Genomic DNA, 24937 nt, shown 5'->3' with positions numbered 1-24937 from the left:
AACGCTTATTCCGACAAAACAGATCCGACTTTACAAATGCATCGCTGCTCGACTGCAGTGATGCTAGCGCATTTGTATTAACATATGCGCCTAGCATCGCAGTGTGGTGATGGAGGCCCCCCGCTATACCTGTGATGTGGTCTCCATCAGGGAGGCGAGTTGAGCTGAGCAGTGATAGAAACCTATAGGCTTCTATGATTTGGTGGCAGCTCTAGCTGTAATTACCCTCGACAGCTGAGCCCTATCGGAGGAACTTTAGTGCATTTTGAATTGCTGTAAAAAAACAAAAAAACCTACATTTCTTCTTTAGTACATCCCATCCACTGTATATTGTAACTATTAGGTTTTCCTTTGTAAAACTGTAAGGCGCACCATCTTCCCCATAGTACTGAGTCATTGCTCCTGCAAGAATATTTAACTTCCATAGCATTGACTTATTGTGGCAGGAAGTGATTCATCAGGTTGGCAGATAGCATCAAGTACAAGCAAAGAGTTAATTGCCCAACACTGAATGAAAGTGAACAGATAGTCTTACCAGGAAATGGACACAATCACATTTATTTACAGTATGTGCAACTTCTTCAGAAATCCCAGGTCTGTTATCAAGTCTCTGCAAAGACAGTATTTGCAGAGAATGTTAGTAGTTTGTGAACCTTTATTAGAATGTGAACATCTGAAAACTTATACCCCTTTCACATTGCACTTGTAAGCCGGTATATTGCCGTTTTTTTTTTAGCATTTTGAAACAGTACCAGCTGCAATGTGAAAGGTCCCCATTCAATTTACCTGTTACAGAATACCGGCATTTGAAAATGTTTTAACCCCTTCCTGACAGAGCCAGTTTTTGCGTTCCTGACAGAGCCCTTTTTTTCAAATCTGACATGTATCACTTAAGTGGGGATAACTTTTTTTTGCTTTTACTTATCCCAGTGATTTTGAGATTGTTTTTTCGTGACACATTGTACTTCAAATTAGTGGTAAATTTGGGTCGATACAGTCTGTGTTTTTTTGTGAAAAATACCAAAATGTCGTGAAAAAATGGAAAATTTTGCAATTTGCAAAATGTTAAATTTTCTGCTTGTGAGACAAATAATCATACCACTCAAAATAGTTAATAACTAACATAGACCATATGTCTACTTTATGTTTCCATCATTATTTCAACTTCCTTTTAATTTTTTTGGACACAAGGAGGCTTACAATATGAATAGCAAATTCTCAAATTTTCAAGAAAATTTCAAACACTGATTTTTTTAGGGACCAGTTCAGTTCTGATGTGACTTTGAGGGACTTGTATGTGAGACACCCCCATAAATGATACCATTTCAAAAACTGCACCCCTCACAGTATTCAAAACAGCATTTTGGAAGTTTGTTAACCCTTTAGGTGTTTCACAGGAATTAAAACAATGTGTAGGTGAAATTTCAAAATTTCATTTTTTTTGCAGATTTGCAATTTTAATACATTTTTCTAAGGAACACAGTACATTTTACTAGAGAAATGTGACTAAAAATTGATTCCCCCAATTCTTTTGTTTTCATAAATATCCTATATGTGGCCCTAATGTGCACGTTGACCAAACCACAGGCTTCATAATAGAAGGAGCACCTACTTGATTTTGGAGCCTCCTTTTTATGAGATTATTTTTTAGGCACCATGTAGGTTTCTAGGCACCATAAGATGCTAAAATTTAGGAACCCCCCCACAAGTGACCCCATTTTGCAAACTACACCCTCAGGGAATTCATCTAGGGGTATAGTGTACATTTCAAACCCCCAGGGGTTTTACCAATTGTGGTACAACTGGGCAGTGAAAATGAAAAATTAAATTTTTTACACAAAAATGCAGTTCTGGCTCAAAATTTTTCATTTTCAGGAGGTATGAAGGAGAAAAAGCACCCCAGAATCTGTGCCCCAATTTCTCCCGAGTACGGCAATGCCTCACATGTGACCAAAAAATACCATTTGGGTGCATGGCAGGACTCAGAAAGGAAGGAGTGATTTTTGGATTTTGCAGCTCAGATTCTGGTGGAATGTTGGTGGGTGCTATGTTGCATTAGCAAGACCCCCCAAGCACCAATACAGTGGAACCCCCCCACAAGTGACCCCATTTTGCAAACTACACCCCTCAGGGAATTCATCTAGGGGTATAGTGTACATTTCAAACCCCCAGGGGTTTCACCAATTTTGATACAACTGGGCAGTGAAAATGAAAAATTACATTTTTTTACACAAAAATGCAGTTCTGGCTCAAAATTTTTCATTTTCACAAGGAATGAAGGAGACAAAGCACCCCAAAATCTGTGCCCCAATTTCTCCCGAGTATGGCAATGCCTCATATGTGACCAAAAAATACCAGTTGGGTGCATGGCAGGACTCAGAAGGGAAGGAGTGATTTTTGGTGGTGGAATGTTGGTGGGTGCTATGTCGCATTAGCAAGACCCCCAAAGCACCAATACAGTGGAACCCCCCCACAAGTGACCCCATTTTGCAAACTACACCCCTCAGGGAATTCATCTAGGGGTATAGTGTACATTTCAAACCCCCAGGGGTTTCACCAATTTTGATACAACTGGGCAGTGAAAATGAAAAATTACATTTTTTTACACAAAAATGCAGTTCTGGCTCAAAATTTTTCATTTTCAGAAGGTATGAAGGAGAAAAAGCACCCCAAAATCTGTGCCCCAATTTCTCCCGAGTACGGCAATGCCTCACATGTGACCAAAAAATACCATTTGGGCGCATGGCAGGACTCAGAAGGGAAGGAGTGATTTTTGGATTTTGCAGCTCAGATTCTGGTGGAATTTTGGTGGGTGCTATGTCGCATTAGCAAGACCCCCCAAGCACCAATACAGTGGAACCCCCCCACAAGTGACACCATTTTGCAAACTACACCCCTCAGGGAATTCATCTAGGGGTATAGTGTACATTTCAAACCCCCAGGGGTTTCACCAATTTTGATACAACTGGGCTGTGCAAATGCAAAATTACATTTTTTACACAAAAATGCAGTTCTGGCTCAAAATTTTTCATTTTCACAAGGAATGAAGGAGACAAAGCACCCCAAAATCTGTGCCCCAATTTCTCCCGAGTACGGCAATGCCTCACGTGACCAAAAAATACCATTTGGGTGCATTGCCGGACTCAGAAAGAAAGGAGTGATTTTTGGATTTTGCAGCTCAGATTCTGGTGGAATGTTGGTGGGTGCTATGTTGCATTAGCAAGACCCCCCCAAGCACCAATACAGTGGAACCCCCCCACAAGTGACCCCATTTTGCAAACTACACCCCTCAGGGAATTCATCTAGGGGTATAGTGTACATTTCAAACCCCCAGGGGTTTCACCAATTTTGATACAACTGGGCAGTGAAAATGAAAAATTACATTTTTTTACACAAAAATGCAGTTCTGGCTCAAAATTTTTCATTTTCACAAGGAATGAAGGAGACAAAGCACCCCAAAATCTGTGCCCCAATTTCTCCCGAGTATGGCAATGCCTCATATGTGACCAAAAAATATCAGTTGGGTGCATGGCAGGACTCAGAAGGGAAGGAGTGATTTTTGGTGGTGGAATGTTGGTGGGTGCTATGTCGCATTAGCAAGACCCCCAAAGCACCAATACAGTGGAACCCCCCCACAAGTGACCCCATTTTGCAAACTACACCCCTCAGGGAATTCATCTAGGGGTATAGTGTACATTTCAAACCCCCAGGGGTTTCACCAATTTTGATACAACTGGGCAGTGAAAATTAAAAATTACATTTTTTTACACAAAAATGCAGTTCTGGCTCAAAATTTTTCATTTTCAGAAGGTATGAAGGAGAAAAAGCACCCCAAAATCTGTGCCCCAATTTCTCCCGAGTACGGCAATGCCTCACATGTGACCAAAAAATACCATTTGGGCGCATGGCAGGACTCAGAAGGGAAGGAGTGATTTTTGGATTTTGCAGCTCAGATTCTGGTGGAATTTTGGTGGGTGCTATGTCGCATTAGCAAGACCCCCCAAGCACCAATACAGTGGAACCCCCCCACAAGTGACCCCACTTTGCAAACTACACCCCTCAGGGAATTCATCTAGGGGTAAAGTGTACATTTCAAACCCCCAGGGGTTTCACCAATTTTAATACAACTGGGCTGTGCAAATGCAAAATTACATTTTTTACACAAAAATGCAGTTCTGGCTCAAAATTTTTCATTTTCACAAGGAATGAAGGAGACAAAGCACCCCAAAATCTGTGCCCCAATTTCTCCCGAGTACGGCAATGCCTCACATGTGACCAAAAAATACCATTTGGGTGCATGGCAGGACTCAGAAAGGAAGGAGTGATTTTTGGATTTTGCAGCTCAGATTCTGGTGGAATGTTGGTGGGTGCTATGTTGCATTAGCAAGACCCCCCAAGCACCAATACAGTGGAACCCCCCCACAAGTGACCCCATTTTGCAAACTACACCCCTCAGGGAATTCATCTAGGGGTATAGTGTACATTTCAAACCCCCAGGGGTTTCACCAATTTTGATACAACTGGGCAGTGAAAATGAAAAATTACATTTTTTTACACAAAAATGCAGTTCTGGCTCAAAATTTTTCATTTTCAGAAGGTATGAAGGAGAAAAAGCACCCTAAAATCTGTGCCCCAATTTCTCCCGAGTATGGCAATGCCTCATATGTGACCAAAAAATACCAGTTGGGTGCATGGCAGGACTCAGAAGGGAAGGAGTGATTTTTGGTGGTGGAATGTTGGTGGGTGCTATGTCGCATTAGCAAGACCCCCAAAGCACCAATACAGTGGAACCCCCCCACAAGTGACCCCATTTTGCAAACTACACCCCTCAGGGAATTCATCTAGGGGTATAGTGTACATTTCAAACCCCCAGGGGTTTCACCAATTTTGATACAACTGGGCAGTGAAAATGAAAAATTACATTTTTTTTACACAAAAATGCAGTTCTGGCTCAAAATTTTTCATTTTCAGAAGGTATGAAGGAGAAAAAGCACCCCAAAATCTGTGCCCCAATTTCTCCCGAGTACGGCAATGCCTCATGTGTGACCAAAAAGTGTCAGGACTCAGAAGGGAAGGAGTGATATTTGGATTTTGCAGCACAAATTCTGGTGGAATGTTGGTGGGTGCTATGTCGCATTAGCAAGACCCCCAAAGCACCAATACAGTGGAACCCCCCCACAAGTGACCCCATTTTGCAAACTACACCCCTCAGGGAATTCATCTAGGGGTATAGTGTACATTTCAAACCCCCAGGGGTTTCACCAATTTTGATACAACTGGTGAGTGAAAATGAAAAATTACATTTTTTTACACAAAAATGCAGTTCTGGCTCAAAATTTTTAATTTTCAGAAGGTATGAAGGAGAAAAAGCACCCCAAAATCTGTGCCCCAATTTCTCCCGAGTACGGCAATGCCTCATGTGTGACCAAAAAGTGGCAGGACTCAGAAGGGAAGGAGTGATATTTGGATTTTGCAGCACAAATTCTGGTGGAATGTTGGTGGGTGCTATGTCGCATTAGCAAGACCCCCCAAAGCACCAATACAGTGGAACCCCCCCACAAGTGACCCCATTTTGCAAACTACACCCCTCAGGGAATTCATCTAGGGGTATAGTGTACATTTCAAACCCCCAGGGGTTTCACCAATTTTGATACAACTGGGCAGTGAAAATGAAAAATTACATTTTTTTACACAAAAATGCAGTTCTGGCTCAAAATTTTTCATTTTCAGAAGGTATGAAGGAGAAAAAGCACCCCAAAATCTGTGCCCCAATTTCTCCCGAGTACGGCAATGCCTCACATGTGACCAAAAAATACCAGTTGGGTGCATGGCAGGACTCAGAAAGGAAGGAGTGATTTTTGGATTTTGCAGCTCAGATTCTGGTGGAATGAATGGTGGGTGCTATGTGGCATTAGCAAGACCCCCGAAGCACGGTGAAATGATGAACCTAAAAATCCATAGATGTGTGGTATATTTTAAAACACTCCTTTATACATAGGCCGGGTTTGTCGGGGCAAGTGTCACACTGGAAAATAGTTTGCTTTCTTATTCCCTTTTTATAGCAAACTTTGCACCTTTTTTGTGTCCTGCCCTTTTTTCCAGTGGAGGGGATTTCATCAGGAAAATGCTGCCCTGGTACAATACGGGGGCCAGTACTAGAAGTACTGGGGCCCTCTGCCTGCTGGTTCCCAAATACTAGGCCCTTTATGACTTCCTCTTGAAAGTGCATAAATGTCCCCCTCTGGCCGGTAGAACGGAATAGCACGTAAGCGTTATACAGTGCCATCTGGATGATATACACGGCCAGCTTCTTGTACCAGATTTTTGTTTTCCGCAGGGCACTGTACGGCTTCAGTACCTGATCTGAAAGATCCACTCCGCCCATGTACCTATTGTAATCCAGGATACAATTAGGTTTGGAGGTGTGGGTACTGGTACCTCGTACAGGGACGGAGGTGGTACTGTCTCCGTGAATTGTTGTCAGTATAAGGACATCCCTCTTGTCCTTATATTTGACCAACAACATATTTTCGGTGCATATTCCCCTGCTTTCACCCCTTCTCATTACTTGGGCAATGTGCGTTTTTGGGAGGCCTCTTTGGTTCTTGCGCACAGTACCGCAAGCTGCTGTACCTCTTGAACCAAGGGCCTTAAACAGGGGGATGCTGGTGTAAAAGTTATCCACATAGAGGTGATAACCTTTATCCAGGAAGGGGTGCACTAAATCCCAGACAATTTTTCCACTAACACCTACGAGGGAGGGGGGGCATTCTGGCGGTTCAATTCTTGAATCCTTCCCTTCATATACCCTAAACCTGTGGGTGTACCCTGAGGTGCTTTCACACAGCTTATACATTTTTATGCCATACCTTGCCCTCTTACTGGGAAGGTACTGGCGGAATTTAACCCTTCCTTTAAAATGTATAAGGGACTCGTCTATGCAAATGAATTTATCTGGGATGTACATCTCTTCAAATTTGGCACTGAAATGATCAATGACCGGCCTGACTTTGAATAGCCGGTCAAAGGTGGGATCATCTCTGGGTGGGCACTGTGCATTATCGTTGTAATGCAAAAATTTAAGGATCGTCTCAAATCGAGCCCGGGGCATGGCCATACGGTAAAATGGGGTGCTGTACAGAACATCTGTACTCCAATATTGCCTAATTTCTGGCTTTTTTACTATGCCCATATGAAACACCAGACCCCAAAACGTCATCATCTCTACTGCATCTACAGGGGTCCACCTAGCAAATGATGACGTGGGGTTTTGAGCAATAAACTGCTGGGCATATAAATTAGTTTGGTCCACAATTAAATTTATAAAATCATCAGAGAAAAATAATTTGAAAAAGTCAATTTCTCTGAGACCTGTGGAATCAAATTGGATTCCTGGCATGGCCAAAAACTCAGGAACCTGGGGCTCAAAATTGTCTGGTGGTGGGGTCCATACGAGATCAATTATTGGGGGGGGGGTCTCAGCTGCTCTACGGGGGCGTCTTTGAGGGGGTCCCTCATCACTAGAGGAGGAAGAGGAGCTTAAGATGAATCCTTCAAATTCCCCGCTTGCCTCACTGGCTGTGTCAGAATCAGAGGCAAGCATGGCATATGCCTCCTCCGCTGAATACATTCTTCTGGATGACATTTGGGATGACATTTGGGATGCCATTTTTATTTTTGTGTTACTGGTAGTGAAATGTTTCAACACGTGTATAGTGTAGGGGGGGGTACAAACTTTATTTCAACCCGGGGGGTATGTAGTGTGTAGTGTGTATGTAGTGCAGGAAAAAAAAAAATACTTTATACAGGAATTTGAACCCAATTAAAAAAAAAAAAAATTGAAGGGGTTAAAAAAAAAAAAAAAAAGCTCCTGCGCCAAAAATTGAGCACAGATGTTGGTCAGTAACGTCCGTCACTGAACAGCGCTCAAAGGCAACAGGAATTTGATCAAAAAAAAAAAAAATAGATCAAACCTGTGCCGAAAAAGCTGATCAGTGATGTACGTCACTGATCAGCGCACAGTGGCCACAGGACACCCACAAAATCACAGTGTGTGTAAAAAAAAAATTAAAAAAAGACCCACAGCAGCCTCAAAAAAAAAAAGGTGATCAGTGATGCAACACTGATTACCAGTGAGGGGCAGCAGGTGCACAACCTTTGGTGCAACTGACAGTGCAACTGGCAGCAACTGACAGGTATATATATAAAAAAAAAAACCCTGCGCCCCCAAAAAGTTGCTGATCAGCACAGATATACTGATCAGCACAAAAGGGGGGGTAGCAGACACAAAATATACACTCTCTATCACTCTCTGTCACTATCTCTCTCTATCTCTCTCTATCTCTCACTATCTATCACTATCTATCACTATCTATCACTATCTATAACTCTAGGACACTGCAGCAGCAGCACTGACAGTTATATGTATAAAAAAAAACCTGCACCCCCAAAAAGGGGGGGTAGCAGACACAAAATATACACTCTCTATCACTCTCTGTCACTATCTCTCTCTATCTCTCTATCTCTCACTATCTATCACTCTATGACACTGCAGCAGCAGCACTGACAGTTATATATATATATATATAAAAAAAAACCTGCACCCCCAAAAAGGGGGGGTAGCAGACACAAATCTCTCTATCTCTCACTATCTATCACTATCTATCACTATCTATCACTCTATGACACTGCAGCAGCAGCACTGACAGTTATTTATATATAAAAAAACCCTGCACCCCCAAAAAGGGGGGGTAGCAGACACAAAATATAGCTCTCTCTGTCACTATCTCTCTATCTCTCTCTATCTCTCTCTCTATCTCTCTATCTCTCTATCACACTGCAGCAGCAGCAGGAAGTCCCAAGAAGTCAGATCCAGGAAGCGTCCAGCACGCTACAAGCAGTGATCAGGTAATCAGGTAAGGTATTTGCAAGGATCAGGTAAGTATTAGCAAGGATCAGGTCAGTATCACGGCAGAAAGGCACGGTGACCGCTCTGCACGCTATTCCAGACCGGAATGGCGTCTGCAGCGCAGTCACCGTTAGTTTAAATGTCACGCCTTGGCTGTGATTGGTCCGTGGGTCCCACGGACCAATCACAGCCTTGGGGGCAGGTGGGGTGAGGGTGGGGTGAGGTGTCATCGTCACCGATGACCCCCTCATGCCCCCTGACGCCCGGCGGTGATTGACACCTGTGTTACCGAGCGTCTGATTCGCTGGTAACACAGGAAAACGCTGTGAATGGCTGTTCACACTGAACAGCCAATCACAGCGATCGCCGACGGGGGGGCGACATCGCAGCCCCCCCTGGGCATGCAGGGACATGTCTGCTGTCAGGGACAGCAGACATCGTCCCTCTGTCACTGCGTCTCGAGACGCAGTGACAGTTTAAAGTCATGACGTACATTTATGCCATGTGTCGGGAAGTACATCCCGGCCATGACGTAAATGTACGTCAAATGTCGGGAAGGGGTTAAAAGCAGGATCCTACACGGTTCTGAGCCGTTTTTTCCTGCAGTCTGAAGGGCCTAGATTGCAGTCTGAAGGATCCCTTCTCTACTATACAGTGTAAATGGGTCTGTAATTAGAAATGTGTTTTTTGAATGACTCGTAGCAGAGTAGCACAAAATGAGTTACCTTTAAATATACAAATTCCGAAGACATCCCTGAGTTGGTGGGATGCGTGGTCGGCACATGGGTAGCGCCATAGTGGCAGCAGCAGGACTAATAAGTCAGACTGACTCACTAATGTAGTTGCGGCAGCACCAGTAACACTCTGTAATTGACGTAGGTGTAGGTTATTTTGTTTTATTCTAGCTGCATTGTACCCTAGCAGGCTCGCTACGCTCACAGGCTTCGGGCACGGTGGCTTGCTTTGCTCGCCACAGATCAATAAATCCCTTCCAAGTGTACGTGGACCCAGTGCATGATAAAAAAATTTACAAAACTGAAGGGGATCTAGACGCTACCCTGCCTTTAGTGACAAGAAGGGAGAAACAACCCCAAACTACTTTTGCGCCTTCACCATAAAACACGTATTTATAAAAAATGAATTGCTTATCTTTCAATCTGCTTTGAAATGCGGTTAACACTTCATGCTCCAGAAAACTCCAGTGTCAATCATGTAAAAGAAGCATATAACAGCATCCATTGCCTTTACCCTTTACCTGCAAATACATTTTTACAGGGGGACAAGCCATGCAACTGTGCATGGCGCCGCATGGCTCGTCCTGCTGTTTATTGCTGCCAGAGGACAGAACTCGTCCTCTGTATCCAGCTCACATGCTGGCTGCCCGCCTGTGCTGCACTGCATCGTAGTGCTGGACACCCAGTCCCCAGCCAGGGTAAACTGCATGTAAACCCTTCCGACCCCCTGGGCAATGAGCATGTAGTGACCCCATGGCAACAAGCATAGAGCCCCCCATGGCAACAAGCATGTATTTCTCCCTTGGTGGCTACAAGCATGAAACCCCCTGTGCCAAAAACCACAAAACTCCTGGCATCGAGCATGTATCTCCTGGCAAGTAGCATGTAGGTAAGCTGCACTTATGTGAAATAATATATAATAGGCATTACGGTGTGTGTGTGTGTGTGAGACATAGGGCCTTATTCTAGTTCACTCTGACAAAATCCTTCTTAGATGGACAAAACCATGTGCACTGCAGGGGGGGGGGGGGCAGATGTAAAATGTGCAGAGAGAATTAGATTTGGGTGAGTTATTTTGTTTCTGTGCAGGGTAAATACTGACTGCTTTATTTTTACACTGCAATAGAGATCTCACTTTGAAGTTAAACCTCACCCAAATCTAATTCTCTCTGCACAAGTAACATCTGCCCCACCTGCAGTGCACATGGTTTTGTCCATCTAAGAAGGATTTTGTCAGAAAGAGTGAACTAATAAGGCCCATAATGTGTAATAGGCATTATGGCATGTGGTATAATAAGTATTGGGCATAATGGTGTGTGGTAGGTATGTGAAGTGGGCTTTACTGTGTGGGGCATAATGTGAAATGAGCATTACAGTGTGGGGCATAATGTGTAATGTCCATTACGGCATGGGGCATAATTTGTAATGGGCATTATTATGTGGGAGATAATGTGTAATGGGCATTATGATGTGGGACATAATGTGTAATGGGCATTATGACATGGAGCATATATGTGTAATGGGCATTATGGCATGTGGTATAATGTGTAATGGACATTACGGTTTGTGTCATAATGTGTAAGATTCACAATGTTGACATGCCCCTATTGTCATGTGGCCACTCCTCTAGTTTAAAATGACCGTGCCCCCTCATGACATGTGACCATGCCCACTTTGGGCGGTCGCGCCACAGGCTAAGAAATTATTTCTGCTTGCACCACTAAATACAGCAATGCCTTTTGAGGCCAGAACCATGTTTTATTTGGCCATACACTTTTTTCCAGAAACCTGCTCACACAACGACAGCCCCCTTTATTAACTGTGGTACCACTTCAGCTTGGAGGGTAAAATAACTGAGGTACTAATTGTCACCTGTGCTCAAGAATGGCTATCTCTACTACCTGGACTACTAGTGTGCCATGAGGACTGAGGTTGGGAATGCCTGCAGTAACACCTTTTGCTTTTTGATGTTTCAATGTACACAATCATTTTTTTCAACGCACAAAATGATTCAACTTGTTTAAAATTAGTATAACCTTCAGGCTATGGGGGGGTATTCATTCTTTTTTTAACTATCAGAACATTTCCGACAGTCCGAAATATTGTCCAAAACTCACTGTTCCACATGTATTTAGTTAAAAACAGCCACAGATTCGAGAGTCTGGTGGTCGTTTTTGACAATGCGGATTCGACTTTTTAAAAGGTCCACTGTGCATGCGGAAAAACAGTCAAAACAACTGAGATCGAGTACGTTTGTGGCAATTTTTCCAACTGTTGGAAATATTGGCACACTTATGCAGGCCATACACTTGAACGATATCGTTCCAACAAGCCAACTATTTGGCTGCTTAGAATGATAATCTTTATAGTGTGTGGGAGCAAACAATTATCAACCGTTTGCTCCCACACAGCCAAAAATGTTGATAAACGGCCCAAAACGGTTAGACCAACTAGCTGGGAAAAATGGAACCTGTTTGTTTTTTCCTAGCTAATTGTCCTGATGTATGGGGGGAACTTTCTCCCAACTGCCCGAAAAGTGGACAGACACTGACCAGCAGTGTCCACTTACTCCTTTGCTGTCAGCGGCTGTGGTGAGAAAGAGAGGAGAAGATCCCCAGAAGTATCCCCAGTGTCGGTCTCCCCTGTGATCCCCTGGCAACATCCCTAATATCCCCAGTCCCCCCTTGTGATCACCAAGCATCGAATACCCCTATCCCAGCAATCACCCTGCAGCCAGACAGCCCCCCTACCCCCGCAATCACCCGGCAATGGCTAACTTCCCCCCCGCGATCCCCCCGGCAATGTCCCCATTCCCCAGTGCCGGGGAGTGGGACACCTGCGGAGTAGCCCAGCGCCGGGGAGAACTGCGGCAGTGCCGGGGAGCGGTCTGCACCGCCATTGCTGTCCTGCTCCATTCGGGTCCTTCACGTTGCCAAGGTGCTGGGTCCAGGAGGGTCCATGCCACCTCTGGAGTGACGCTTCACCCACCAGTCAGTGAGCTACACACCAGCACTCGGATATCCCCCCATCACTGCTGTGACCTGACAGCTGCACCCCCCCATCATTGACCTGACAGCTGTACCTCCCCAGCCATCACTGACCTGACAGCTGTACCCCCCACCCATCACTGACCACTGCAGGCCCTGCACCCGGACCGCCCCCCAATCCCTGCTCTGACCTTACAGCTACACCCCCCATTGCTGACCTGACAGCTGTACCTCCCGACCCATCACTGACCGCTGCAGGCCCTGCACCAGGACCCACCCCTCATCACTGCTCTGACCTGACAGCTGAACCCCCCCCCATCATTGACATGACAGCTGTACCTCCCCTCCCATCACTGTTCTGACAGCTGTACCCCCCCCCTCACTGACCTTGCTGCAGACCCTGCACCCAGACGCCCCCCCCCCCCCCCCCCATCACTGCACTGACATGACATCTGCACTCTCATCCCCTTTCCCCCAGAGGTGAAAGTAGAACCCTCAACTCCTACAGTACTAACAGCAGCACCGCCATCCTCTTCCCCCCCCAGAAGTGACAGTAGTACCCCCCCCCCCCCCGACGCTGCAAGCACTGACATCAGCTCACCTATTACCCCCGCCCCCCTGAAATCCAGAACAGGATAACAGCAGCGGCACCCCCACAGGTACACAAAAATAACAATGCGCACAGGAGAGCTCATTGTTAATGATATTGAATGATTTTAGATACTGTACAAAAGGGATAAAATGAGTGATATTTATGTTATGTAATGTGTATGGAGCTTATGTTGCAACACCGAGGAAGATTGTTACAAATTATTTGCATTTTAGAAATTCAACTGAAACATGTAACTTTTATGAGACTGCCTGGTGTGAGGCAGAGAATTTCTTACTTTCACTTCATACTTGGAATTAGGCCACTTTTAAACTAAATAATAAAAAATACCAAAAAACAGAAGTAGGTGAACCTGTTCGCCTACTTCAGTGACATCACAAGTTGGACAGAAGTTGGCTGGTCTGATGAAAAAAAGTTGGTAAGGTGTGTGGAGTGGTGTTTTAGCTGGACAGACAAGTTGGACGGTTGGTCAGTTGGATGGTTGAAGGAAAGTTGATCTGATGTATGGCCAGCTTAAGAATACCCCCTTGTGTGTACTGGGTGTGCATGAAACATGAAGCATAAATGCATTCTGTACTTAGACTTTGGTCCCATCCGAAGATATTTTATTGAAATACAGTTTGGAGTGTACTTAGGTGAGAGCTGAGTTTGTATGTTTTTTTTAATTTAAAGGTTGTGAACAAATACCCATATATGCCACTGGAAATAAATGTATTTCATGTCTATAGAAACAATATAGTTGTCTAGTTTTACCACAAACATACTTAATGTACAATTTAGGTCATTCCTTTAGATAATTTGATACATTCTCCCCTCTTCTGTCAATACCACACATGTGTTCTTCCCTTTATCTTCCCTGCCCCTCTATCGTTATCTCCCAAGATGCATTCTGCTCACACATTAATTTAACTGTTATAACAAACCTATTACTTGCTTTATTGTGTGCAATGCATTGCAATTTTAATCTTTGCTGGCCGTGAGGAAATTCAGAGGTTTTGTCTGCTACCCCTTTGCCAGCAGCTGTCTGTCATATGTTCAGTCTTTTATGGAACATACTACACCCATAACTGATGTCATTCCCCACCTAAATAATATCACACCTACTGTATCCCTTGACACTAGACTAAACTCTCAAGTATTGTTGGTAATCTCCAGTAAGATTGGCAGCCGTGAAGGTATTAGAAAATAGTAAATTCCTAGTAGGAAGATGACATCACATGAAATGCTTTTTTAATAGAGTATTATTAATACACCCTAATAAAGACAGCTCTGATTCACCATCAGGGAGTCTGCAGTGAAGTGTGGACAAGCAAAAAAAAGAAAGTGTTCAAATGTGTTCACAAATAAAAAACATAGCCATGGAGGCATTTGTTTTCAATCCAGCTTCTTTGCCTTTTTACATGCATTTTTTTTTTCCAAGGTGCACGCCTGCTTGTTGTCAAGTTTAGTTCAACAACCAGATGTGAATTTAAATCTGTTTATCCACTGAAAGTTCGGGAGAGCCACAATAACTTAAGCTTTTCTTCTGGGGTTAGGCTGACTATGCGCAAAGCCCTTATCACACTTAGATTTGTGCCACAGAAGTATCCTTGATCTGCAAAACATATGTAGAGTGCACATGGTGACTATGTATTGCTTCTTTCTTTACTTGAAAGCTGAAGTTCTTTATTTTTAGAAGCAGGCTGCCTGTTGCCAACACTGTCTGTGGTCAGGATTTCATCAGATAAAGGCTGCGTTTAAACATAAATATTTTCTCAAAGTTTATATTACTGTTATTCTGATATTTTTAGCTCTGTCCTCAAATCACTACCACCTGTGTAGGGAAATTGTTCATTCAGTGGGTGTGAGATAACTGTTATAGACGGTATTTAATCAACACAATTATCATGCACTATACTGTACATGGATAATGCACACAGGTTGCTGTATATTGTAACCACTTGGTTCGGATTTGTCTTCCGGTTTCAGTTTTTCGGCAGTGGTTCTGAATTTTTTTTTTTTTTTTTAAATTGACAAAGCAAAGCAAAAATAACATTTGTTCCTAGTATATTATTAATCTCAATAACATTAATTCTCCACAAATTTCTAGTCATTTTTGACTATCTCACAACTCATAATATCATAGGCTAAAGGCTGTTTGGCTGAATTCAACAACCAGGCAGAAGCACAAACACGCAGCAGTTTATGGCACATCTAAGAAACAATGGCACATGGCAGTGGCAGAAATGAAAATTGGTGAAAGATCGAATAATTCTTGGGACCTCCCATTAACCTTATTTTAAATTTTAAATAAAGGACATGCACAGTTTAACAAACGTCAATGAGCAGGATTTGCACTTTTGTGGCTTGGTTTGGGCCTCCAAAAAACATGCTACCAATGGACCTTTGGCAACTATCCCAACAGATCTGCAAAATCACTACCTCATTAGTATCAATTCATCCCTGATGGAAAATGGTTCAGTTTGATGAACATCATCTTTTCCACAAGTAGAAGAAGCGGATTGTTGGAAAAAGTTCTCTGCTATGCTGAAAACGCTTTCTGATTACGCTTAAGTAATGCAGTTTGTACAAGGGCCTTCAAATTGCCTTTTTTTCTTACCAGTAGTGAAAGGACTCTGTTATATGACTTATTGTACAGTGATATGAAAATAACCCTCCAACATTGTTTAGATGGCGATTGTATGAGATGCCGTTACGCTGGAGGAGTCATTGATGTTATGCAATTCTTTTGGACCCTATTTTTTTTGTTAAACGGCAGGTTGGCTCAGAAGCAGTGCACTACCACAATGATGGCCCACCGCACAGCTAATTGTGGATGGCACACCGCATTGTAACTTGTGGATGGCCCACGGCACAGCCACTTGTGGATGGACCAACGCATAGCCACTTAAAGCAGAGTGCAACATTCAGCAGTGTGCCTTGACTGGAGTTAAATGGCACCAGTCCCAGCCATGGTCTCATTAAATCGAACCATAAATCTGTGATAACCGGAAACCAGGAGGATGTTTTGTCTCTATTAGAAACCCAAGCCTGGCAGAAAAACCTAAGCCAGGGCTCAAAAAGACTAAGATCCCAGAAGTTCGGGCAGCTAGGGTAATACAAGTTCTGAGACTTTTATATTTAGTTTGTCTCTCTCCTCTCTATGTATAGGACAAATGTTCTGTGTACATTAGATCCAAAGGTCTATTATAAACCAAATGTTCGCCCCCTTACTCAATTGCATATATTATTGTTGTTAATCTGCATGTCAACAGTTTGACCATGCTGGCCGCCTAAAATCATGTTGTCAAATCATACCACACCAATGCCCCCATATAGTCTTGTATGTCACTAATTTTATTCCCATTATCCTAGCATCTATTCTCAGAACTTCCTCATGACAGTCCCATGTTCTCGGTACTGCTCCTTGCCCCCTATGACCAGAGTTACAGAGTAGTGATGCAGCTGGTTACTTTTCCTGGTAAATGTAGATTGTGATATGCTGTTACCCCCCATTTTTATTGCATCCCATGAGTAGACTCATTTGTCAGTGATACATTTTTGCTGATAACCCTCTTTATAGATATATTGCAAATTTTTTGGGAAAAAAAAATGTTTTATGGTAAAAATGGATTTTGGTTCTGAACTCCTAGGACACTCCTCGGAATGACTATTCTATCATATATCACTTAGAAGCTTTTAAATATTTTTATTTAACCAATAATGACATGTCATTTTTGGCCAATTAAAATGTTGAAAATCTGTATGGGACAGATTTATTGGGAAACTTTATGAGTAGGAGAAGTGTTTGTAGGCTAAGTTATAGCTACCTTTTTTATTTTTAAGTGGCTTAAAATTACTCAAATATATACTTTACATACATTTTTTAGTAGCCCCAATTTAATTTGAGACCGTATTTTGTTTTCTAGAATTTTTAACAAAATAAAATCAGTCATTTTGGCAAAATGTATGTTCTCTCTTTTTATTATTATCACTGATAGAATTCTGTACCATTTTCCTCTATTAACTGGGCTTTATGGGGGGTACAGGCAGATTTCCCTATTTGTATCATTCTTTTCCATTTAAATTGCTGGCAAGAATTTTCACATAAATCCAGTTTTTGTGCATTTGCAATTGAATAGGTTGAATTTCGGGACTGCATAATGGCTTTTCTTGGCATTTTTTGAGCGATCGCTGAGAAAAATTTGACCGGCCTAAAATTACTTAATAACTTTATTCTATAATGTCTAGTTTTTTTTCCATAATACCTTTTTCTTAGTTATTAATTGATAACTTGTAGAGCCATATATTGTTTACAAATATGCAAATTATTCCTTTAGGAATTACTGATCACATGACTAAACTGTGACAAAATCCCACGAGAGGTATACATGTGTATATGAATCAGAAGCTGCATCACACATGGAAACTAGCAATTTAAAAGGACAGTATACTTTAAAATCAGTGCATTTGACATATAAAATGTATGATCTTATGCGTTTTAGCTATCAGAACAGTGTTTTAGATAGGACTTAAAATTTGGACAAAATTTTAAGTTTTGCATATCCGGTGCACCCATACAATATATATATATATAATAGGCTTTACCAAAAATTCAGTCAGGCTCCATATTTGTCGAAAGTAATTTTTCAGTGAGATGCCTTCTTTATAGTGTAAATAAAAATGTGTCCTGTTATAATAGTTTGTGCTGTTATGTGCATATGGTATTTGAATTTTATGTTACATGTTTGGGAGCTGTTACTGAAGCAGCCCATACACGCTGCTATGAGGGCGTGCTTTCCGTGCTGTACTAGCCCAGATCACATTGCATTGCATTGCATGTTCATCCGTTGTGCATGCAATTTGATGCAATTTGATGAAACCTAAGTACAAAAAGTATGTGCAAGCACATACTTTTTGTACTTAGTTTTCATCAAATTGCATCAAATTGCATGCACAACGGATGAACATGCAATGCAATGCAATGTGATCTGTGCTAGTACAGCACGCCCACAAAGCAGCGTGTATGGGCAGCTTATGAAAATATGAGACACTTTTCCCATTGGAATCTGTATATGTTATCAGCAGAAGTTGTAGCCTATGGGCACCATTTCATATTACAGCAGCATCAGACACCATCCATAGAAGAGATCACCATACATGACTTTATCAGGATTAGAGATAAATATTTATATTTTTTAAAGTTGGACAATATTTAGGCCTTGGAAAACATTTTTTTTTTTTTACCCTTTTACTTTCTTCATAGTACAATTGCAGCTTCACTTTTGTCCCATAGACACTGAAAGCACTGTAGGCTGATTTTATATTAAATGTATTTGCCAAAGGTCAGAAGCAGTGGCCATATGGGTTTTGTAATTATTTATTTATTGTTTAGGGCAGTGGTTCCCAAACTTTTTTGAATCACAGCGCCCTGGAGTATCAGTATTTTTTCACGGCATCCCTATGCAAAAAAAATTTTTATTGAGAATTTCAGAAAAAGATATTAAATTAAATAAATTCTGTTTACATTGTCAGCGTTATTTTCAGATATATAGTGAGGGACATGGTTTGCTTCTGTTTGTCCATATATTTTAGGATTGGAAATTCCAAATAGTGGTTTTTACTATTAAATTGACAAGAAATAATTTGAATTTGTCCTGGGCTACCAACCCCGGGCATCCCTTTAAGCGTCCCGAGGCACCCCTGGGTGCCACGGCACACAGTTTGGGAACCACTGGTTTAGGGGGTTGTTCTGACTTGTTGCAAATTTGGTGTGTTTCACTCCACGGTTCTAGGGTTGTATTAAAATATGCTTTAGTTTTTGCATTATATTACTAATATTATATATATTGAGAAGTCATCAAGCATTATGAAAAACATGAAAGAGAAGATTTTGAGTCTGACGAGACTTAAAATAATCCCAAAATGCTCTTATCAGAAATTTTATGAAACAAACTTTTTGGAATTTGTGGAACTTGAAATATTTTTTTTAATTCAAATATAGTAAGTATATGTTTTTTTTTAAAACAAGACGTGTTACCCTTGCATTTTCAGGGAGATACCCAGAACATAATGGGTTTGATGACAACCCTGGTAAAGTTTCACAGCAGAACTTTCTTAACAGAGGACTCAGCAAATCCATGGGTTTTCTTAACCAACAAGAGGAAGATGAATGTTGTACATCGCCAGAGCTCAGCTCTATATACGAGGATACAAGCAAAGACAATTCTGCTTATCTCGAGCTGCGGACCAACAAGTTGGAGAGGAAAGTCAGTGACCATAGTCAAAAAAAGAATTGGGTGTCGTCCTTTGATTTATCATCATTCTCAAACCAAGCCACAGAGAGGCCAGCTATAGCTGCAAACCCTTACAACTTGCACTGTTTTCCCGACGCACTGAAGGGGCGGACTGTCACCATGCCTAAAATGACAGATCTCAGACAGTTGAGTGGAACAGTTGAGGCTTCAGGGCTGCAGAAAATGGACCAAGCAAGACATGGACCAGAAGTGCCAACTTCCATCGCAATATCAAGTGCTTTGGACAGGATTAGAGAAAAGCAGAAAAAGCTGCAAATATTGAGAGAGGCAATGAGCATAGAAGGTCAGTCTCTTTGGCTATTATTTTCTTGAGGATTGTTTGTTGAATAAAATATTGTGATCATCTGCTGAATAACATATTGGTACATCTAGTATTCATATTCAATACCCACACTACCAAGCAAAATGATAGCAGCCATGCATTTTTTTTGGTACGGTTTTTTTGACTTACTTGCTTAGTTATGTTAATAATTTATTTGCACACAAAACCCCTTAAGGGGTGTAATAAATGTTTTTGAGCATTTTTTTTGCTTGGAATTTCAGTAAAAAAAGACAGTAATGATAAATAAGTAATGTGATTTTAATCTAGTGCGTGTTCTTGTAACTTTGTAGGGCTAGTTTATGTTACTGAACACCAGTATTCTTTTGACATGTCATGTGGAGATGCTAAATGTCACTGATGATTGTTTTATTCAGTACAGTTATTTGTTCTATCTTTTACCACATGATTACAATAACAGAGCATAAACCACAAGTGCAATATCATATGTGAAGCGTGAAGATTTTGTTGACATATTTATATGATGAAAGTTTTTTCTGAATACATTTTTTTATATATTTGGAACATATTGCAGCTTGGGATATACGTATTGTAGACTTAACATTAATTATTGCAATAATATATTTGAGACCTCTGTCTGACTTTTTACTCATCTAGCAAATACTCTCAAGTGCCATTAGGTTGATTCATCCAGCATTTTGCATTCATCCTAATTGTTCAGGTTTGGATATCATTGTTCTTTCCTTATAGATCTTTGTTTCCATTTTTGTGACTGACAGATCTTTATGTTACATTCTAATAACAGGAGTTTATCATGTATTTTTTATGTGTTTTTGTTAAAATGGTCTGATTACTAGCATTAAAGCACCTGTTGTAATTTTTTTTAAATAGAAGCATCTTCTCTAAGGGCCTTATTCTGGTTCTCTCTCAGAGGCAAATTCCTTCTCAAATGGACAAAACCATGTGCAATGCAGGGGGGTGGGGGGGGGGCAGATTTAACATGTGCAGAGAGAATTTGATTTGAGTGAGTTCTTTTGTTTCTGTACAGGGAAAATACTGACTGCTTTATTTATTACACTGCAATATAGATCTCACCTTGAAGAAAAAACCCACCCAATCTAATTCTCTCTGCACAAGTTACTCCTGCCCCACCTGCAGTGCACATGGTTTTGTCCATATGAGAAGTAATTTGCCTCTGAGAGTGAACCAGAATAAGGCCCTACATTTTGGGTCCATTTGTAGGTAAATTTGAAGTGGTATTGGCTAGACCAGTAGTATTGTGATGTGAGAAGGAAGTCACATATTCTCCATCATGACCCATTGCATTTGGTACACAATGCTCTGTTCCTGGACTTCCCTCTTACTGTATGATAGCCATCACCTGTGTGGAACTAGGTAATTGACGAGAAGGGTGTTTCAACTCAGGTGACGGCACTCATACATTAAGAGGAATGTCCAGAAACAGAGCATTGTGTACCAAATGCAATGGGTCACTTTTTTAAGTTGCTTACCCCTAAGAAAGCACCAACAGGAAGGGAAAGCGCTAATTAGATGAATTGAGTCACTAGGTACTATAAAACTAGGTACTGCTTTGAGTGTGATGTCAGTGGTAATCTGACAATGGTTATAAATGGAGCTTGTTGCCACTATGGGGTCTATATGGAGGGAGCATGAGCAGCCCCACCAGAGGGCATCACAGTTGTGGCCCATGAACATTATATACTTGTATGAAGCGTGGCTTATGTGCTCCCTGTCTTTGAAAATGCTGGACCCCACATTCGATTAGTGGCACTCAGATTCCGGGAGTGATGTGTGACAGTGCTTCTCCTACCCCTCTTTAGGGTGCACTCTACAGATTCCAAAAAGGATTTTTTTTAACTAATGGAATTCTTTGATTAAGGCAGGAACATATCAATCAACCCAGGTACGTTCTTGTGGACCGTATACTGCTCCAGTTGATCAAATATTGAAGTATCCCATAAGAGATCCTGGAATCAAGAATATTGTGTGACTTCCAATTGATCTCCATATGATGGAGAGTGATGGGGATGTGAAAAAGAGTTTATAATGACTGATCTGTAAGATATTAGAAGGGTTGAAAGATGTTAATTTTAATTTATATGTCAAATGGTCCCATGTATATTGGGTGATTGGGTATGTAAATTCGGTACTTGTGAGTTATCTGGGCGTCCGATTTTGGTACTAGATCGCATGCGATATCGCATGCGATATCGCATGCGATTTGCGATTTGCATGCGATTTAGCATGCGATTTGCATAAGATTTGCTATTCATTTCATTACCCCACTATCCCCAAAGTGTGTCTATCAACTGCGCTCGCCACACTATTCTATTCTCACTCCACGCCCTAGTGGATAGTAGGGCATGAAAAGGTCGGAGGACGCGTACCGCCGCCCCTCGCAGGCTCGTTGCGCTCGCCACGCTTCGGGTTCACGTTGATAGACACACTTTGGGGATAGTGGGGTAATGAAATGAATAGCAAATCTTATGCAAATCGCATGTGATATCGCATGCGATATCGCATGCGATATCGCATACAAATCGCAAGTACCCAAAATCGGGAGCCCGGATAACTCACAAGTACCGTAAATTCTTACTTGATAGCTACACTACATCTCCAACTTTCACATTGGTATTTTCCATTTTATACATGCAAAACATTTTTAGTGCTCAGAATTCCTCTTAAGATTTTCGGGACTTCATCCTGAATTTGGAGAATTTCTGGAGTAAGGCATTCTTTTTTTTTTTTTAAGATATGTTTATTGGATACATTAGAAAATACAAGAGTCTGTCCAAATAAGGTGATTTAGCTTATCGAATCATAAACAACATGGAGCAGGAATCCAAAAACAGCGGAGTTCTATAAAATATTGTATCCGATTTTAGGATGAGAAGTAAAACACTAAGTAGTTGTTTATCAAAACTACAGGAATTAAGAAAGTCTGCAACTTTGTCCAATAGTTGGACTAATAAGAAAATAAAAGCCAAAGGGAGAACAGTTAGAAAAGGAGAAAGAAAGAGAGAAAAATAGAACGGAAAGGAGAGACTAAGTGTGTGTGTGTGTGTGTGTGTGTGTGGGGGGGGGGGGGGGTGTCCTCAGTAGAAGCTCCCATCATGTGCCTCAGTCAATGGGAGTGCAAAAATAAAAATTCATGAGGCGTTGTTATATAATATAGTGTATTGTAAAAGGGGCCTTAATCGATTTGTTTGCCCTTATATATGGAAATGAGAGGAGATTTGTTGAGTGGTCAACCATGCGTCCCAAGTTTTATGAAAGGATTTAGAGGATTTTTTTGATCATGCTAGTCATAAGTTCCATGCGGTAAACATGCCATATACGGGATATGATAGATTGTAGAGATGGTGGGTCAGCTTTTTTCCAATCTACTGCAATTTGGCAAGTGGTGGCTGAGATCACATGTCACAATAATTTATTTTGATTCCTGGATAGTGTAGGTAGGTTTAAAGGGAGCAAGATATACTTGGGGTCATATGGAATAGAAGTACTTAGTAAATTTGATGTGAATGCTATGACCTCTTTTCAAAGGGTGGTTAACTTGGGGCAGGACCACCAAATATGGAAAAAAGAGCCTTCAGCATCACAACCTCTCCAACATCTATCAGAGTCACCAACATACATCTTGCTTAATGTAGTGGGGACATAATACCACCTATAAAGTATTTTATACATGTTCTCTTTTATTTTAACACAGATCGAGCTGGAGGCAGCGTTGTCCCAAATCTCAATCCACTCCTCGTCAGATAGGGGGGAATTCAGGTCTGTTTCCCATGCCCTTTCACCTGAGGTGCGTTGGGGAGTGGAGCCCTCTACTGTTAGCGTATATAAGAGGGAAATTAAGCCTCTAGTAGATGTGCGCCGGAGACATAGAGCTTTGAATGTAGAGAGAGGTCTGCTAGAGAGGATATGCCGCATTTTGGAGTGGAAGTGTCTGATTTGCAAATATTGGTAAAAATCTCTGTTGGGGATATTCTTGTCAGCTTGGATCTGATTAAATTGAGGAAAAGACTGGTCTTTTGAAATGTCGTTTCAATATAGGATATTTTTTCGTTTCCATGAGGGATATGACAGATTTTGCGTACCCGGGGGGAAGTCTGAAGAATGGAAGAGAGGGATGATTGGTGAAGGGTTAGAGGCCAGGTGAAATTTTTTGTTGGAATAGTCCCAAATAACCAGGGAACGGGAAACAACTGGGTGGAAAATTGCAGTTTTGGGGCGGGTTCTAGGTAGCCAAAGAAGAGATGATAGTAGAAATGCCTAATTCATCAGCCTAGATAGAGGTCCAAAGTCAGGGATGTCGAGTTCTTAATTATCTGGTGAACCAAGGTTATTCTTTGGAAGGTAGGATCATGCTGGAGCATCCTCAACAATGGATCCAGTGAAAGGCTAAATAATAGGGATAGAGGGCACCCTTGGTGGGTACCTCTTCCCAAAGAAAAACAAGTACTGACCATACCATTGATTAAAAGGGATGCTGTAGGTTTGTGCTATAAGAACAGCAGTAGCAGTAGCAATGGCAAGCGGTTCATCTTGTGGTAAAAACATGCTCTTGAGTCTGGATTTGCACAGAGCATATAATACTATATAATGGCTGTATTTGTTCACCGTGTTGGAGAGAAGAGCTTTTGGTACAGATTTTATTGACATACTGTAGTTAAATACTTTTATCACAAACCTACAGCATCCCTTCTAATTAATGGTATGGTCTGTACTCCTTTTTCTGTTTGAGTGGCAGTAAACTTGTTTGGGTGGGCAAATATGGATTGGGTGTGAGACAAGTAAGTTGGTATAAATATTGATCAATATACTGTAGACATGCAATAAGCATTTTTTGTAAAGAAATGTGATAGTAAATATAAAATGAGGTCTCTCAGTTGTGATTGGATGGTGAGAAGTGGCAAGATGACGGTGTATTACAAGTATAAATAAATGATAGAACATACTGTATTGTGTTGAAAAAAAAACACATGTATAATACATAGTTGATTGAGAAATCAACTGTTAGATTCTGTTGGACTCTAATTTGTTATGTAAACTAAAGGCCCATACACACTGGGTTACTTTGAGCTGAAAGCAGCTCAGT

General features: G+C 41.5%; 1 protein-coding gene across 8 annotated transcripts in view; it reads left to right on the top strand.

Annotated features, from left to right (window-relative positions):
• PTPN13 (protein tyrosine phosphatase non-receptor type 13) overlaps positions 1-24937 on the top strand; it is a 250652-nt gene that overhangs the window by 126250 nt on the left and 99465 nt on the right. For 6 of the 8 annotated variants that reach the window (XM_083176389.1, XM_083176417.1, XM_083176435.1 and 3 more), the window contains exon 7: positions 19273-19818. The exons of 1 other annotated variant lie outside the window; for it this stretch is intronic. In XM_083176389.1, the coding sequence (XP_083032515.1) occupies positions 19273-19818 (546 nt within the window). The remainder of the gene's footprint in view (positions 1-19272; positions 19819-24937) is intronic. One more of the 8 variants, XM_083176398.1, reaches the window with a different exon arrangement.

This window comes from Crinia signifera, chromosome 1, assembly GCF_055691185.1.
Source record: "Crinia signifera chromosome 1, ASM5569118v1, whole genome shotgun sequence".
Taxonomy (NCBI): domain Eukaryota; kingdom Metazoa; phylum Chordata; class Amphibia; order Anura; family Myobatrachidae; genus Crinia; species Crinia signifera.
The sequence above is the reverse complement of the archived record's forward strand: the minus strand, read 5'-3'. Positions and strand labels throughout refer to the sequence as shown.